This window comes from Lissotriton vulgaris, chromosome 6, assembly GCF_964263255.1.
Source record: "Lissotriton vulgaris chromosome 6, aLisVul1.2, whole genome shotgun sequence".
Classification (NCBI taxonomy): Eukaryota; Metazoa; Chordata; class Amphibia; order Caudata; family Salamandridae; genus Lissotriton; species Lissotriton vulgaris.
The window spans coordinates 880,478,277-880,497,791 of record NC_141694.1 but is presented as its reverse complement, the minus strand read 5'-3'; the positions used below and the strand labels follow the sequence as shown (position 1 = coordinate 880,497,791).

The 19,515-nt window shown below is 42.5% G+C and overlaps 1 protein-coding gene across 1 annotated transcript in view; it reads right to left on the bottom strand.

Moving 5' to 3' along the window:
* Nucleotides 1–19,515, bottom strand: part of SYNE1 (spectrin repeat containing nuclear envelope protein 1) — a 2,319,318-nt gene that overhangs the window by 1,413,695 nt on the left and 886,108 nt on the right. Inside the window, exons 54-55 of the mRNA XM_086926873.1 lie at nt 10,461–10,770; nt 4,792–4,956 (exon numbers count right to left, since the gene is read on the bottom strand). Of these exons, the coding sequence (XP_086782999.1) occupies nt 4,792–4,956; nt 10,461–10,770 (475 nt within the window). The remainder of the gene's footprint in view (nt 1–4,791; nt 4,957–10,460; nt 10,771–19,515) is intronic.

The window sequence follows — 19,515 nt, the reverse complement described above, 5'->3', positions numbered from 1 at the left end:
GAAGCACAACAAGACACTGGGCAGCACAACATAAGAAAGTGCAGCACAACAAGAGGCAGGGTACTGCAATAGGGACATGGCAAGTCACCAATACCCAGAGCAGTCCAACAGACAGGACAGAGTAGTAAGAGACAGGTAAGTGCAAAGACAGGACAGAACAACAAAATGGATGACAGTCCGACAGCTAGTGGTGCAGAGATGCAAGTCAGAGCAGTGTACGAGGCAGGACAGCGCAACAGACAGGGAACCCCCGACAGAGAGAGTAGCACAACAATAGACATAGAAGTGCAGCAGGCAGGGCAGCGGAATGAACAGGGTAATGTAGGGCACACGAGGAGACAGATAAGCACACCAGGGAACAGGCAGTGCAACGCAAGACCTCAGAGGGCAGGGTAACGCAAAAGGCAGCGCGACAGGCAGGGCTGTGCACAACAACATCCAGTGCAGCAGAAACACAGAGGCCACCGTAATAGACTGGATATCACAACAGACATGACACCACATCAACACACGTGGCAGCGTGACAACTGACGGGTCAGGGCAACAAACAGGGGCGCAACAGTATATAGGGCAGTACAACATACAGAGTGACAAAAATAAACGAGAGGTCAGTGCCACAAAACACAAGAAACAGCAGGTCAGCGCAAGAGAAAGGCGAGTGCAAAGAGAGTCAGGGCCGACTAAACACAGAGCTCAGTGCAACAGCCAGATCATTACAACAATTTGCAAGATAGTGCAACAGACAGGGCAGAACAACCACGGACAGGGCATGCCAACAGACAGGGGCGTAGTTCCCGCCGGGGCAGCAGGCGTAGTGGCACAGGGTCCTAGAGGCCTGGGGTCCCACGGAACCCTGATTTTTGATGGATTTTACAATTAAAATATTAGCCAGGGGTCCATTTCCTTCTTTGCAAGAGGGCCCGTGACACCACGGCTATGCCACCGCGCAACAACAGACAGGGCCAAACAACAGCACTAAAAAAACATTACAATTTGTTAACAAATTAACTGTTCTAGAGACAGGCTAGGAAGAATCGGAAGAGGGAAACAAAAAAAGAAGTATTTTGGCTTGTTTAAGATACATGCAATCCTGCGCACGAAAATAAAGACATCACACACCATGCCCAAATATTTAACAATAATGCAGACGATATAAGTAAGAGTATCAGAAACGGCCTACTTTCCTTAGTTCCAGTTAAAGACTTACAGCCTGATTAATCAACGACCCGTTTTGCGAGTCTATAATAGCGATTCATAAGGAATCGCTATTACAGGCTCGCAAAACAGGATTCATGTAGGAATCGCAAAAAAAAATGTGATTCCTAAATATTCCTTATTTGCGATTAGCAAATTGCTAATCGCAAACAAGGAATAACTCCCCATTCATTCCTATGGGCCAAAAGGCCCATAGGAATGAATGGGGAGTATTCCTTATTTGCAATTAGCAATTTGCTAATCGCAAATAAGATAGCGATTTAAAGGGTGCCAGGGGTGTCCAAAGGACACCCTGTAGCACCCCTTAAATGCAAATTTAAACAGGTGTTGCGCACACACATGTCCAAAGGACATGTGTGTGTGCAACATGCAACTTAGAAAAATGCTTTTAAAAGCATTTTTCTAAGTTTTCGCTATTTACCACGAGGTTTGACCTCGCGGTAAATAGCGGGCCGAAATTGCGAATTCGCTATTTATAAATGGATGATGAATTGCATTTAAGGAATCTCAAATAGAGATTCCTTAAATGTAATTCCTCGCAAAATAGCGAAATCGCTATTACCGATTTTTGCATTTGGGATGATGAATCCCAAATGCAAAAATCTCACTCGCAAAGGGCCAGATTCTCAGAATCTGGCCCTTTGCGAGCGCAATTCAGCGTGATGAATCAGGCTGTTAATTCACATTATGACATGAAGCAAACGCTGAATGTCCCACTTTAGTGTACATGCCCAGCTCAGCGAGCGTATAAACTAACATAGCATTTGATTTGCTACATGAAGCAACAGCAGCAGTCGAACCAGGGGATTACAGACAGAGGCACTGTGATCAAGATTCACTCAAACGGAACCAACACACCACGAGAAAAACAAATGCACTCAGTGGGTAGAATTGCATGGCATCCTAAATATTTTTGGCACCTGGTGAGGCAAAATACACAGTGGGCTCTATTACGCCAATGAATTCTCAGACATTTATTTGATTACTTAAAAAGATAAACTGCTCTATATTATTATGTAGAAACAAGAAATCAGCGCAAAGCCAGGGAGCCTGAGTACTAGTAGGTTCCAGCAGGGCAGGAACTTTGACGAGAGTGTGACTACAAGGCCTCCCTCCTGCACTCCCTTGGGAATCTTTTGCCATAAGTTGTATGGGTAATTCTTCATCCAGACCAGTGGCAAGCATTAGGCTTGTTCCGTTTTTTAACACTTAGAAGTGCTCGAGACAAATAGTTTACATGCACTCACGTCTTTGGGGTTAGTAACCTCATTACGTTCTACCCTGACGAAAGCCCAGGACCATTTTAGGTCAGATAGGAAGGGCTGAAACATGTTGGTGCTGAATTTAGGGTCATAGGACCATCACACCCTAAACACCCGTTTGTATATATTTTAACCTTACCTCCCACTCCATTATTAAAGAATTCTTTAGAAGTGGGTGAGGAATTTTATCTTTAATGGTACACCCCCATACACAATATCTTAAGTGCTCCCTGAAACACGGTCGAGCCCACCGACCTTTAGGAGTTGGGGTGAGCCCTATGATGAAGCATGTCACTATTAGAGTGAGTGAGGGTTATTAAAAGAAAAGGGTATTTTTCCCTTCCCACCCGTAACAATGGGTTGGTTATACTTATAATCCTCCCAAGAATTTCGTCTTGAAAGCATTACCATCACCCACCTAGGAACCCCCCACCCACTGCAGGTTGCCTTTGTTGCTAGTTCTAGAAGAAGTAACAACTAAATCACGGAAAGGACATTCTTTTGGTGAAAAGACACAAGAAGGCAGACGGAAAACCCAAAATATGAGGGATACTGATGAGGTAAAGGACATTGTTAGAGACAGGGAGGACAACAGAAAGTGCTAGAAAAGAAAAAGAGAAAAAAGAGAGATTGGATGAATCAATCAAACCGGGTTTGTATAGCTCTGCTTATCACTCGTTAGGGTATCCAGGCACAGGGCAGGGGGGGGGGGGGGGGGGGAGTGGTGCTACTGCGGTGTTAGTTAAAAAGCCAGTTTTTCAGGCCTTTCCTGAATTCTAGTATGGTGGGGGCAGTTCGGAGGGGGGAGGCCATTCCAGGACTTAGTGGACAGGTGGGAGAAGGAGTGGCTGCCGCTCCTGCGTATACAAGGAGTGTGGGCCATGGAGAGTGATGTGGAGCGTAGTTATAGGTGGGTTTGTGGATGATCCACCTGTGGTAGAGGGATTCTGAATAAAGAAATAAAAAACTATAGGCCTTGTTTATGGGAAATTGTGGCAGGGCAGCGCCACAAGTCTTCTTGCTGCGCTGTCCTATAACAATGTGAAAGGGCAGGAATGCACTGTATTTATGAAATAGGGTGCATTCCTGTCCTTTCTCTCGGCGCTGGCACACAATTTGCTGCGTAGTGCCAAAAGAGGCACCCTTGCACCATGATGCAAGGGTGTCTGTGTTGCATGCAGGATTGTTTTTGTGCAGGAAGAGGCACCTTCCTGCACAAAAACAACGCTGAGAGGCGTTTTCCTCTTTCTGTGTGTGCACATGGAAAGAGGAAAAACGAGGACTGCGCTGGAAAGGCGTAAGGTTTTGTCGCTGCCCCATGTTTATGTGATTAAATAAACCTGGAGCAGGTCAAAATCCATGGGTGTTGCATGGGGAAAACCCGCCGCAATGCCCATGGAATGCCTCCTTGGTGCAGAGTAAAGCAACGTAGCGACTTGCACTGCCTTGCCTCACTCCATATCTATGAAGCCATGCAAAGTTACACAAAGTGGCTTTGTGTGGCCTCATAGATATGGGTGAGAGGTCTGCGAGGCCGGAGTGTTAGGAAAAGTGATGCTTCGGAGGTGCAAGCCTCTCATATGCTCCTGAGTGTCTCTGACAAAATGAAAGATAAAGAATGGGGTCAAAGGGAGAGAGAGAAGAAGGTGAAAGGGAGAGAGAAAGTGGTACACCATAAGAGAAGAGAGAGAGAGAGAGAGAGAGAGAGAGAGAGAGAGAGAGAGAGAGAGAGAGAGAGAGAGAGAGAACAAGAGAGAAAGAGAACATGCACTTAAGTAAAACAAAAATGGAAATAAAATCTACCCATATAGAGGGAGAGAGATTACGGAGAAAGAGAGAGAGAGTAAGATCTGAAGAAAAGAGAATGAGAGCAACCAAGAGAGATAAAGAAGGGGAGAAAGTTAGGCAAAAGGGAAGTGAAAGGGGTGGGGGAAAGAGGAGAGTAGATGGAATAGACTATTCAATAGAGGGATACAGACTACAAAGGGTATAAAATGGGACAGAGAAATAAGATCGAAATTGAGAGCAAGAAAAAGTAAGAGAGATGAGGCAGTGAATGAAATTTAATAGAGGGAAATGGAGAAATATATTGATAAAGAGAGGCCATTTTGTTGCACACATCCAAGTGTTTTTGAAAGAGACAAAAAAGAGAAGACAAAATGAGCCACAGGAAGTTGTTCTCCATATTTGAGACACCTATAGAATATGAATTAAGAAGCCTGCTCTCACCGTTGACACAATGACCTCCGGAAAGGCTCCCTTAAAGAATGGTAACTAATTATCGAAAATCTGACTTTGTCTTTTTCTCTTGTACCTTGATTTTCGACAGTTTCTTCTGTATGGCGGGAGCATCTCCTGACACATCCGACCATCGATGTAGTTCTTCCTTTGCTGAATGCAGCCAATCAGTGAATTCTTGAACAGCATCAATGTAGAGCAAATGGTCCTTCACAATGTCCTCCACTTTTCTCATTTTTTCCTGTCAAGGGATAGAGTGAAAATGCGGTGTAGTTAGGTCTGGCTCCACAGTGTAGCTATATGCTTTACCTATTGCTACAAGACATTTAAACTATACACAGAGTGGACTTTGGCTCTGCCCAGACAAGCATATTTATCTCACTTCATGCTATTGGCTGGTAGGTGTGTGATTCCGTCTTCTTTGGAGAGCTTGTGCAACTGCTCATGAGGGAATACTTTACATCTCAAAAGTAGACTAAAGCATTACGCATTTTTTTTTTTTTGCTATAGATGCACTGTATGCAGTAAGCAATGGTTCTGCAACTTTTCTTCATCTGCAGCAGGTTTTTAATGTTTAAGTCCAGACTAGGAATGCAAACCAGACCTATTGGCTTTGCTAATGCTTATTCCAATACACCAAAGTCACCTCACGGCATCTTAGTGTAATTGAATTTTACATCCTACACTATAGTAAGGCCCCGATTACAGCTGGTCCATAAAATAGAGCAATATTTCCCGTAGCTGATATATTGTGACACTGCTGGGATTGGACTATTTCGGGCACAATAAATACCAACGACTTATGATTACAGGTCTCAGCAGTCCTGCTGTGTGGGACTTACTAGAGGTAACTGGAGGTGTAGTTGGCACCCAAGGACATGCAGTGAGTCTCACACACCAGGATTGCTGAGAGGCTGTCGGAGACCACGCCCCGTTTCTTCACCACTCTGCAAGTGCGCCTCTTGGCGCCTCTAGGCGCACTACTAGTAGGGGGATGAAGATGCTAGAGCTTCCTTGGGGGCCAACTACCCCTCCCTGTTACCTCCAGTGAGTCCCACACAGTGGGTTTGTGGAAACGTTTTCGATAACCACACTCCCTTTCTGCACCACTCTGCAAACACACCTACTGGCACGCTACTGGTTGGGGGAAGGAGTCCACTTTAATCCTGAGGCCCTCAGGAGGCAAGGGGATGTCATTCCCCCACCAGCAGTGCACCGAGAGGCACCTTTGCAGAGTGGGGAAGAAAGGAGGCTTGGCCTTTGACCACCATTCAGCAATCCCTCTGTGTGGTACTTACTGGAGGTCTCAGGAGGTATTGTTGGCCCCTAAGATCCTCAGCAGCCAAGGGTACTTCATCCCCCAACCAGCAGCACACCAGGAGGCACAATTGCTGAGTGCTGCAAAAAGGGGTGGGCCCTCTGGCATCGTACCAGTAACCCCCATCCCTGGGCCGTATTTGGCCCCAAGGACCCCATCCCCTGGGGCCAGGCATTCTGAGAATAGGGAGGGGGCCACACAGACCCCCTACCTAGGCAGATTACGGCCCGGGGACCCCAATCTGGGGCCTAATGTTTCGTTAAAAAAACCTTTTGTTTCAAGTTAAAGGAAGGGGGGCTGCGTGGCCCCCCTTCCCTGGGCCAATTTTGGCCCCGAGGAACCCCAACCCCAGGTCCTGCCCTTGATTTAAAAAAAGGATATATATAAATATATAAAAAATAAGGGAGTGGTCCCCATCCCCCTGGGCCTGGTCACACTCCTGGGTGCTCTGCTCCCACTCGGGGCATCCAGTTTTTCAAGTTGGGAACCGCGGTCTCTGCCGCATTGCTTGTGGACAGAGTGAGCTACTAACATGCAACTCCCTCTGTCCAAAAGCAATTCTGCTTTGCATTTTCTGCTCTCTTTTACTAGAAGCAGAATTTGATAAGGTTTGGCAGGATTGGTGCCAAACTGCAATGACCCGGGGGTGGGCACCACGGGACATTGATGGAGCCGGCACTAGGGGGTGACGGTCCCCAGGGCCATCTTTGGCTCCAGGAGGGGGGCTGTGTGCCCCTTTATTTCTTTCATGTAGCCCCATGGGGCTGGGGGTCTGCAACGGACCCCCTGCATTATATCATTAGAACACCAGGGGGAGGCGGTCCCCAAGGCAGTGGAAGGGGCTGCAAGGGCCCCCACATATTTTTCTGGTAATTGTCCTGGGGATGTGGCGGTCCCCAGGGCAGCGGAGTGTGCGCGCACCCCCCAATTATTGAAAATGAAAGCCCCGGGGAGGTGGTGGTCCCTGGGGCTGTGGGGGGTCCACACGGCCCTGCATTTATTTTTTATTTAAAGGCCCGGGAGGTGGCAGTCCCCAGGGCTGGTGGGGTCCAAGCCCCCCCCCTATTATTGAGAGTGATAACCCCGGGGAGGTGGTGGTTCCTGTGGGTGTGGGGGGTTCATGTGGCCCTCCCACATTATTTTAGTTTCAAGCCCCAGGAAGGTGAGGCCCCCCAGATTTCTTTGTAGAAATAAATTGGTGTAATTCCGTTCAGTAGTTCGGCTGTAGGTATGTTCAAAAATTGAAAAATCGCCATAGACATAACATGGGGAAACGTGTTTTGGGACCCCCTTTTTTCTCGGCACCCACTTGACGGATCACCCTGAAACTTTCAACACAGCAGCTGAACCAAAAAGGGAAAGTTTTATGAAAATGTCATCAAGATTCATCAAGCAGCACTAAAGGTATTGGCAAAACAAAAAAAACGCTTTTTCTATGGAAACTCTGGTCCTAACTCTAACTACCTACTGGTGGCTATTACCTACTGGTGGTCGCCAGTAGGTAGTTATTTCATGGTGGGTATGCGATTAATCGCGGATGTGCACCCCATCGGGAATGCTGTGCTAGGCTTGACCCAACTTGGATAGAAAATTGCAGCTGCCATTTCATTGTTCGCGAACGGTTCCCGGGGCTGAAAATTGGTGTGAAAGCCAACATAAGGAGTCAGGGTGGGGATACTCTGACCCCATGTTTGAGAAATAGGTGTGTTAGTGACACAAGTCATGTGTCCAAAATAGATTTGTTTAATCATATGCGATATTCGCGACGACACCACAAGCGCCAGTGCCAGCGCAGCACCATGTACCATCACAGGGCCATGGCGATTCTTGCAGTGTCACTGCGAATATTGGTAGAATTGTAAAACAAAAAAATATGAATATCTATATATTTGTACACACTTGCCGGTCACCTTCACAGACTCATGTACACAGTCACAAAGTCACTCAGACACTTAGACACCCACTCACACACTTATACATCCAGTCACATACCCACTCAGATACACATGCACCCACTCACATACCCATAAAGTTACCTATGCACCCACTTACAGACTCACTCAGAGAGTGACACACCAATGTACACACCCACTCAAAGACTCACACACTACCTTAGAGACCTATTCATAGACTCATTCGCACAGTCTCATACCCACTTAGAGACTCTTACACTCACTCACAGACCCACCTGGACAGTCATGTGCCCATTCACAGACTCACTCAGATACTTATGCACCCACTTACAGACTCACTTAGAGAGTCACACACCCATGTACAGACCCACTACGAGATGTACTGATCCACTTAAAGACCCACTCACACACGCACATATGGACTCACTGAGACACTCACACACTCACTGACAGACCCAATGAGACACTCATACACCCACTCATAGATCCACTCATACAGTCATATACTCACTCACACACCCATGTAGTCTCTCACACTCTCTGTCACAGATCCTGGCAGAGGGTTATACACCCAGTTACTCACTCAGATACTCACACACCTACTCATAGACTCAATCAGATGTACATGCACTCACTCACACACTCACTCACTCAATCAAAGACTTATGCATCTACTCACAGACCCACCCAGACACTTGCCTTCCCAGTTATAGACCATCTCAAACACTCATGCATGTACCTGTTCACTCACCCACTCAGAGACTTATGCTCTCACTCAAAGACCCATTGAGACACTTGTACACGCACTCACAGATTCACCCAGACACTAATATACCCACTCACAGACCCACTCAGACATTCACACACCCATGTAGTCACCCACGCACCCTCTCGGAGACTTATGCACACAGCCACTAATAGACTCAGAGACCCACGCACCTATCCACAGAACCACTCAGACACTCATGCTCCAAGTCATATATCTACTGAGAGACTCTGCACTCTCTCACTGATTCACTCAGACACTCATGCACCCACTCATTCACCAACTCAGACACACACTTAGACACTCATGTATCCATTCACAGATTCTGTCAGTCATATACTTACTTACAAATGTACAAAGGCACTCACAAACCTACTCACAGATTGACTGACAGGCTCATGCAAACAATCACAGACCTACTGAGACACTGATTCACCCCCTCATAGATGCACTGAGACAGTCACGCAGTATAGAGATATTATGGGAGATATACATGCAATTATAAAGTCATTTAGATAGTAAATGTTGCAGTTATAAGTTTTGAATGTGGTGGTGGCTGAAATTCACTTAAAAAAAACAAGGTCACACGGATGTTATAGTTAGGAATTAGCATTTAAAAAACGTTAGAAATTCTCTTAAAAAACAAAGGTCAAACGGATGTTATAGTTAGGAATTAGCATTTATAAAATGTTAGAAATCCACTAAAAAAACACAAAGGTTACAAAAGGTTACAGGAACATTATAGTTAGGAAATAGAATTACAAAACCATAGAAATTCACTTAAAAAAATCAGAGGTTAAAGGGAGTTTATAGCTAGGATTTAGCATTTAAGATACCTTAGAAATTCACTGAAAAAACAAAGGTTACCGGGACGTTATAGTAAGGAAGTAGAATTAAAACACCTTAGCAATTCCCTGGAAAAAACCTACAGGGACGCTATAGTTAGGCTCACATTTCACTCGTACAAAACCAGAGAAATTTAGCAGTTATAGTTAGCTCAATCACGCCCCCGCAATGCATTGCACCAGTTTTATCAGTGGCCCAGTGTTTCCCCCAACTAAAGTCACTTCTAGAAACGCTCTGACCTTTTTTTTACACTTTGCATTGTGAACCCTAGTTGTTTTGGTTCAAATGTTTTTCTTTTTTGTTACTACTTTTTTGTATGTGGAAACTTCAAAATTCTAAGTTAAAGCATGAATTCCTTATGTCATTCTTCGTGCACTTGTGTGATATAACTGCACCCACAGGAAATAATTAACATATGCAATCCACCTTTTGTTAGACCTTGTTTAGCTCCTCTTTTCCAGATGTAAATTATTGCACAATAAGTTGGTCAGTTTTGATACCTGATGATGACCCGAAGATTTGTCCAAGGATAAATAAATCAACCTCCCCAAAAGACTTGGGCCTGACCATAGTGACACTGTCTCTTTAATTGTCCTTCATAGGACTGCTCCCCATCGAAATTTTGCCAAGTGACTTGTAATATTTTATTAGACTGAAATTACTTTTATTCTAAACATGCTGTTGTATCACATGCACAAACATCTGAGGACTAAACATACAAAAGCGGTAGAAGGTCCAGGTATACTAAAATGTGTGAGGCAGTGTCTGTGTTGGGTTTCTGTAGTACCCCTTTGGTGTGTGTGGTCCCAGCAACTTAACCCCCTACTAAACACCAACGTGCACAGAAAAACAAAGACCACAAAGCAGAAATAATGCAAAGTTCTAGAAGTAGAAGCAATTACCTTGACCACAGTTGTGATGTCATTAAACTGTGTTTTTAGTTCATCTTGAGCTTCTTCCTTGAATGATTCATCCTCCGTCTTTTCGTACAACTCTTTTGATTTCTCGATGAGGCGGTGCAGTGCATTAGTATGGTCCTCAATGTCTGACAAGATAGCTTGGTAGTGATCAAACTGTGATAATTTTTCCTTTAAGCCAGGTTGCAAGTGCACAGGCTGTTCAACTTTCTGATCCACTGCCTCCAGCCACTGTTCGAGCTGGCTCTTCCTCTCCAGATGATCATCCCACTGGCTGATCACATACTGCAGCGAGCTTAAATTATAAAAGCATGCATCTTTGTTTACAGGAGGCTTTTGACATCAGCTCTACAGTTTACTAATTGATCATCTTTAATCGCCAAACAAATCCATGGTAAACATAAGCAGCATACTATAAAATATAATAGTACATATTTATTTCCTCTGACCTTTCATCAGAATCTCATTGATGATCTAACTTACTGATTAATAGAGCAAGGGAAGTGAGATGGTTCAGTCTCTCCCTTTGATAGCAGAAGAAGTATGTTAATTACCCTGTAAGCATCTATTTGCAGCGCGTGGTGCTGCAAATTTACATGCTATGCATACTTTTGCCATCTAGTTTTGGACCCAGACTCTGCAAGTTGTTTTTCTGTTTTCGTTAGCTCGGGCATCATATCTCCTGTGTCACCATCTAATCCCTGCCGGGGAGGTAGGAGGGTGCATGTAAAACTGCAGCACTAAACACTACGAATGATTGCTTACAGGGTAAGTAACATATTCCATTTGTAGCATGTGTTGGCTGCAGATACACATGCTATGCATAGACTGGAAAGCAGTACCCCTCTCGCCGTGGCTTTAAGCATGAGATTGATCAGTTATTTGAAATAATATACGTAGAACTGTTTGTCCTGCTTGAGCCTGTTGTCTGGCTTGCACATCTACACAATAGTGTTTAGTAAAAACATGTGGGTTTATACCATGTTGCTGCTTTGTAAATGGCAATTTCTGGAGTATTCTCTAAAAAGGCCATTGATGAGCTCAAGGCATAGCTGTCAATGTTCTTTAGGCTTTGGCGTAGCAAATTTGTATACATTTGACTATTCATCTGGCTATTCCTGATTTTGAGATAGCATTGCCTTTGCGTGGATTTGAAAATGCTACAAATAGGTGTTGTGTTTTTATGATGGGTTTTGTTCTTTCCAGATAGTACATAAGAGCGCGTTTGACATCTACTGTAGTTAAACCCTTTCTGCTACTGTTTCTGGTTTTGGTAATAAAACAGATAAGTGCGAAGTTTGGTTCAAATGAAAAGGTGAGATGACCTTTGATAGAAACTTTGGATTTGTGCGTAAACACAAAGTTTCTTGGAATACTTGAAATTACGGTTCTTTTATAGTGAGTGCATGTACTTCACTGATTCTTCTTAGGGACATAATTGTCACAAGGAAAGTGACCTTCCATGATAGGAACTTTACTTGACATTTGTGTAATGGCTCCAAGGGTGGGCCTGTGTTTCTAGTTAACACTAATGTTCAGGTCCCATGTAGGTACTGGTGGTGTATGTGGTGGAATGACCCGGTTTAAACCTTCCATAAAAGCATTATGACAGGTATGTGTAAATGGGATTGGTGTTTTCTGTTTTGTAAGTAAGTGACAATAGCTGGTAAATGCAGGTGCATTAAAGAGTATGCTAAATGTGTGTTTTTTAGATGTAATAAGTAATATATTAGATGTTGTTCTGAATGCCAGGATGGATTAATGTAATTTGAAGCACAGTAATGATCCCAACGTTTCCATTTAGAGGCATAGCATGCCCTTGTGTTTGGTCTTCTGGCCTCCTTTAAAATGGTCATGCATTCAGGAGGTACATTTAATTACCCAAACTCTGTGATTTCAAGAGCCAGATTGCAAGATCGAGAGGCATATTTACAAAAGAAGTGATGGAGCGTGGTGTTATCCTTGTTGGCTTAATGCCACGCTACTTCTGAAATGCAGGCCTGCACTGTATTTACAAGAATATGGTGCTGCCCTGCGTATCTACCTGTGATAAATTTAGCAGCCTAGAGCCAATGGAGGCACCCCTGCACTATAGTTCAAGGGTGCAAGGGTGCCAATTCCCGCTGGACTCTTCGGAGGCGACATAGTGGTGGCTTGCAATGACTACCCTACCTTGTGTTGCTTCTATTTGTGTCAATCTCAATCCACCCTGCAATTCATCGTGGGAGAACACAGCCTCGGCCACCATCTCCATAATGTGTGCTAGACGCAGATCTCTTCTATTGCACAGCATCTTTTGTTTTTAAATTGGTTACACAATGCACACTCTTGCTCCTTGTGCTCTAGTCATAAGTATAAGTTACACACTTAATAAGTGTTCGATTAAGTGTATTTTGCACGGCACTGAGGGCACCGACTTTCTTTTTTTTGTCTCCATTACACGGAGACAGACATTCCTGACTGGTGTTGATGTCGGTTGATAGATACATGATTGAAATCGTGTATGTTGGTCCTATTTTTCTTCGTAGGCTGCGCAGGTGTCGAAACCTGAAGAGCTCCAATGCAGTCTGTCTGAGCCCAATGGTGAAAAAAAATATCTAACAAAAGAGCCTTTGAACATGGCATTGAGGAAGAAGAGATACGACGCATGTTGCCGGCCATGAACATTTCTTGAGAAAAACAACTTGCAGAGTCCAGGCCTAACACTAGACCGCAAGAGTATGCATAGCATGTGTATCTGCAGCCAACATGGGCTATGAATATATAATTTTCATTGCAAAGGACAAATATGTACTCGAGCATGAGCAACACATGATTTTGAACATATTTCTTCTTTACACATAAGGGTTCCAACAATTTGTGGGTTATGAAGAATATTTCTTAATTCAAAGATTTAAAAACATTAAAGTTGTGTATCTTTAACTTGTGTGTCAAAATATGATACGGTCTGAAAGGAAATAGTGAACAGTATCATTTCATGTATCATACCCCCTATCAGGGTTGGAGGCTCACAATAAGTCAAAATTGTGATGATGGCCAAGTGACATAAAACTGCTTATGTAGATTGAGGTTTCTATTTAATTGCAATGGACTACAACAATGTTTTTGTTTTGAGGATCTGGGGATCACAGAAGAAAATTTGCATTTTATTGGCAGGAAATGTGTAGGATGAATGTATGTCCTAATTTCAAAACAAGGGGTGTGAATGTCATCAGATACTGGTATATATTTACCTTATTTTGATGACCTCAACAAGTCAGGGGTTCATAGATGTTCTAGCATCCTGGAAATTGTGAGGCAGCTGAATGAGAAAAGCCTAGCCTCACGATATTTAATAAGTGCTGGTGACAAGGTTTCTTATCAGGAGTACAGCAGAAGAAGCCTTGACAGAAATACAGCCACATGGGTCAAGGATTTGTGTGTTCTTCCAGCATCTGGTCTAGTCATAGGTAAAACATGGGCACTGTAGAAGAACACACATGCACATAGCAACTTAGTCACAACAAAAGCAGGCTCTCTACATGGCACATTCCTTCTATCCCTGCCACATAACCTATGGGAAATCCGAATGCGACTGGTGATATTTTGATATATAGTCGATACAATAAGGCAGGTCCATTTTAGTCGGACTACTGAACCCTGGAAATGAAGCGGAGCCATAAAGGTAAGATTTCTTGTAAAGTAAGGTTATCCATTGTCAAGGTGGCATTAGATTCAGCAAAGAAAATCCTTGTTAGGGCGGATGCTACTTTAGTGAATTATCGGTTTTCAGCACACTGAAAACTATTGAGGCTCACTTCTGCTCATACAACATTGATCTTTAGTATTACAGAGTCACTGGTTGTAGCATCAGTCACTGAGTGTAGCAAACCCTAATTCTCACATTTACACTAGATTCATGAGACCCCTAATTATACATTTCAAGCACTATCAACCCATTTTGTGCTGTGTACCAAGAAGCCTGCCAGTCCAGACATGCCTCTGTCAGACCATACATCTTTTTGCAATGGTAGATGGAACAGAAATTCCACTAATGCATTGAAAATAAAGTATAATATGTGGCTTGTGTATTTACACCACCCATATTTATGAAAAACATTTATAGTAGACTACAGATTAGGCCGAGTGAGCCCTCACAGTGAATGCATGTGAATGCATTTCCCAATGCTATTTTGACTTTGTAGGTTTAAGCTACATTGTCCAGTAACTGGCCTTGATATGATTTGAATCATTCATTTATATCTTCATTTGAAAAAATTTTAGCAAATTGATTCAGTTATTTTCTACTCAGTTTTCAAAACCTAATTTAATTATGACTCTGATATTGATAATATTAGGGGACTGCACCGTACTGCCTGAGGCAGAACTGGCTCACAACCAATTTTGAACATCCAGATTGTGGAGCTTCTTTTTAGCCCCACTCCAGTGGCGACAGCCTTTGTTTACATTGCTTTTGCATCATTCTCTTCTCAAGTATTTGTTTTTCAACATTTTTAACCAGTCTGTAACTCTCTATTTTATTCCTTTTATCTCGTTAGATTATCCTCCTTGATTTATCCCCAAGCAAGGAAATGCAAATTTACTAAGTTTCTTATGCTTTGGTGGCCCATAAGAACCTCTCTCCCCAAAACACGTGCTGAAGCATGGTTCTTTGTTTGAGCAGTTTATTTCTTGTCCAATGCATTTCGAACCCACGCATGCGTTCTTCGTCAGGGAAAACTGTCAATAAATAAACAATAAAACACACATTTACAATCACTTATTTATCAATGTTTTCACGAAATGGTGGTGGGAATAAGGGAAAAAGAGCATACGTCGAGGTTTGAAAGATAGAGAGGAGGTTAGACCCGCTGTGAGTGAATTTTTAATTAGTTGAGAGGAACTGGGCATTTGAATACACAAACATGATTATAAAAGTCGAGTTTTGTGAGGGATGAATAATATTCCCAATAGTAAGCGCACTGTATCGAAGTGATAGTAACGTTGTGATTTGAAATTTCGTGAAAACATTGAAAAATAAGTGATTGTAAATGTGTGTTTTATTGTTTATTTATTGACAGTTTTCCCTGACGAAGAACCCATGCGTGGGTTCGAAATGCATTGGACAAGAAATAAACTGCTCAAACAAAGAACCATGCTTCAGCACGTGTTTTGGGGAGAGAGGTTCATATGGCCCACCAAAGCATAAGAAACTTAGTAAATTTGCATTTCCTTGCTTGGGGATAAATCAAGGAGAATAATCTAACGAGATAAAAGGAATAAAATAGAGAGTTACAGACTGGTTAAAAATGTTGAAAAACAAATACTTGAGAAGAGAATGATGCAAAAGCAATGTAAACAAAGGCTGTCGCCACTGGAGTGGGGCTAAAAAGAAGCTCCACAATCTGGATGTTCATGTTCGTCACATGCTGGTGGGTTTGGCATGTCTAGCAGTGAACACGCCGCACGAGAAGAAGATTGAGATTAATAGTGTTCAAAAACTTTTGATGAAAAAACAGGTGTGCAACCCATTATTTCGTTAAAACGTCCACTTTCAGACCCCTTGGGGTTTGCACCCAAAGAAAACGTATTGAAAGATAAGCATACAATTTAATATTTCATGAACTCTACAAGCAAGGTGAAAACATCCGGTTCAGCGAGCCAGTTTATTTAACAAAAAAGTCGAGTGAAAATGTTTTGAGGACGCATTCATTAGACATTTGATTTACAATGCGACTGAAAATCTTTTTTAAACTGAGAAATTAGTATGTGTGATGTATAAATTGTTCGGTCCAGCTACGGCTTTGAAGGAGGATTATTGGAAATGCAGGCTGCTTTCAACCACAAGTGGAAAATCTGATAGCACAATGAGCAGGCGGGTCTAAGTAATTAGAGAGGGAGTGTCCCATTTAAATAACGGGTAGTACAGCATTAGGTAACGTTTCCAGCACTACGAGAGCAAAGACAGACAACATGTTCGGCAGTTACGAACAGAGTATAAGACTGAAAGAATGGGAGAGCAACAACGAAGGAGGCGAGGGTATAGAGAAATTATTTAAAGTTGAGATTAGGTTACAACAGGATGATATTGTGGTGGGAATAAGGAGAAAAGAGCATACGTCGAGGTTTGAAAGATAGAGAGGAGGTTAGACCCGCTGTGAGTGAATTTTTAATTAGTTGAGAGGAACTGGGCATTTGAATACACAAACATGATTATAAAAGTCGAGTTTTGTGAGAGATGAATAATATTCCCAATAGTAAGCGCACTGTATCGAAGTGATAGTAACATTGTGATTTGAAATTTCGTGAAAACATTGAAAAATAAGTGATTGTAAATGTGTGTTTTATTGTTTATTTATTGACAGTTTTCCCTGACGAAGAACCCATGCGTGGGTTCGAAATGCATTGGACAAGAAATAAACAGCACAAACAAAGAACCATGCTTCAGCACGTGTTTTGGGGAGAGAGGTTCTTATGGCCCACCAAAGCATAAGAAACTTAGTAAATTTGCATTTCCTTGCTTGGGGATAAATCAAGGAGGATAATCTAACGAGATAAAAGGAATAAAATAGAGAGTTACAGACTGGTTAAAAATGATAAAAATGTTGAAAAACAAATACTTGAGAAGAGAATGATGCAAAAGCAATGTAAACAAAGGCTGTCGCCACTGGAGTGGGGCTAAAAAGAAGCTCCACAATCTGGATGTTCATGTTCGTCACATGCTGGTGGGTTTGGCATGTCTAGCAGTGAGCACGCCGCACGAGAAGAAGATTGAGATTAATAGTGTTCAAAAACTTTTGATGAAAAAACAGGTGTGCAACCCATTATTTCGTTAAAACGTCCACTTTCAGACCCCTTGGGGTTTGCACCCAAAGAAAACGTATTGAAAGATAAGCATGCAATTTAATATTTCATGAACTCTACAAGCAAGATGAAAATATCCGGTTCAGCGAGCCAGTTTATTTAACAAAAAAGTCGAGTGAAAATGTTTTGAGGACGCATTCATTAGACATTTGATTTACAATGCGACTTAAAATCTTTTTTAAACTGAGACATTAGTATGTGTGATGTATAAATTGTTCGGTCCAGCTACGGCTTTGAAGGAGTATTATGGGAAATGCAGGCTGCTTTCAACCACGAGTGGAAAATCTGATAGCACAATGAGCGGGCGGGTCTAAGTAATTAGAGAGGGAGTGTCCCATTTAAATAACTGGTAGTACAGCATTAGGTAACGTTTCCAGCACTACGAGAGCAAAGACAGACAACATGTTCGGCAGGTACGAACAGAGTATAAGACTGAAAGAATGGAAGAGCAACAACGAAGGAGACGAGGGTATAGAGAAATTACTTAAAGTTGAGATTAGGTTACAACAGGATGATATTGTGGTGGGAATAAGGGGAAAAGAGCATACGTCGAGGTTTGAAAGATAGAGAGGAGGTTAGACCCGCTGTGAGTGAATTTTTAATTAGTTGAGAGGAACTGGGCATTTGAATACACAAACATGATTATAAAAGTCGAGTTTTGTGAGGGATGAATAATATTCCCAATAGTAAGCGCACTGTATCGAAGTGATAGTAACATTGTGATTTGAAATTTCGTGAAAACATTGAAAAATAAGTGATTGTAAATGTGTGTTTTATTGTTTATTTATTGACAGTTTTCCCTGACGAAGAACCCATGCGTGGGTTCGAAATGCATTGGACAAGAAATAAACTGCTCAAACAAAGAACCATGCTTCAGCACGTGTTTTGGGGAGAGAGGTTCTTATGGGCCACCAAAGCATAAGAAACTTAGTAAATTTGCATTTCCTTGCTTGGGGATAAATCAAGGAGGATAATCTAACGAGATAAAAGGAATAAAATAGAGAGTTACAGACTGGTTAAAAATGTTGAAAAACAAATATTTGAGAAGAGAATGATGCAAAAGCAATGTAAACAAAGGCTGTCGCCACTGGAGTGGGGCTAAAAAGAAGCTCCACAATCTGGATGTCCATGTTCGTCACATGCTGGTGAGTTTGGCATGTCTAGCAGTGAGCACGCCGCACGAGAAGAAGATTGAGATTAATAGTGTTCAAAAACTTTTGATGAAAAAACAGGTGTGCAACCCATTATTTCGTTAAAACGTCCACTTTCAGACCCCTTGGGGTTTGCACCCAAAGAAAACGTATTGAAAGATAAGCATACAATTTAATATTTCATGAACTCTACAAGCAAGGTGAAAACATCCGGTTCAGCGAGCCAGTTTATTTAACAAAAAAGTCGAGTGAAAATGTTTTGAGGACGCATTCATTAGACATTTGATTTACAATGCGACTGAAAATCTTTTTTAAACTGAGAAATTAGTATGTGTGATGTATAAATTGTTCGGTCCAGCTACGGCTTTGAAGGAGGATTATGGGAAATGCAGGCTGCTTTCAACCACAAGTGGAAAATCTGATAGCACAATGAGCGGGCGGGTCTAAGTAATTAGAGAGGGAGTGTCCCATTTAAATAACGGGTAGTACAGCATTAGGTAACGTTTCCAGCACTACGAGAGCAAAGACAGACAACATGTTCGGCAGGTACGAACAGAGTATAAGACTGAAAGAATGGGAGAGCAACAACGAAGGAGACAAGGGTATAGAGAAATTACTTAAAGTTGAGATTAGGTTACAACAGGGTGATATTGTGGTGGGAATAAGGGGAAAAGAGCATACGTCGAGGTTTGAAAGATAGAGAGGAGGTTAGACCCGCTGTGAGTGAATTTTTAATTAGTTGAGAGGAACTGGGCATTTGAATACACAAACATGATTATAAAAGTCGAGTTTTGTGAGGGATGAATAATATTCCCAATAGTAAGCGCACTGTATCGAAGTGATAGTAACATTGTGATTTGAAATTTCGTGAAAACATTGCAAAAATAAGTGATTGTAAATGTGTGTTTTATTGTTTATTTATTGACAGTTTTCCCTGACGAAGAACCCATGCGTGGGTTCGAAATGCATTGGACAAGAAATAAACTGCACAAACAAAGAACCATGCTTCAGCACGTGTTTTGGGGAGAGAGGTTCTTATGGCCCAC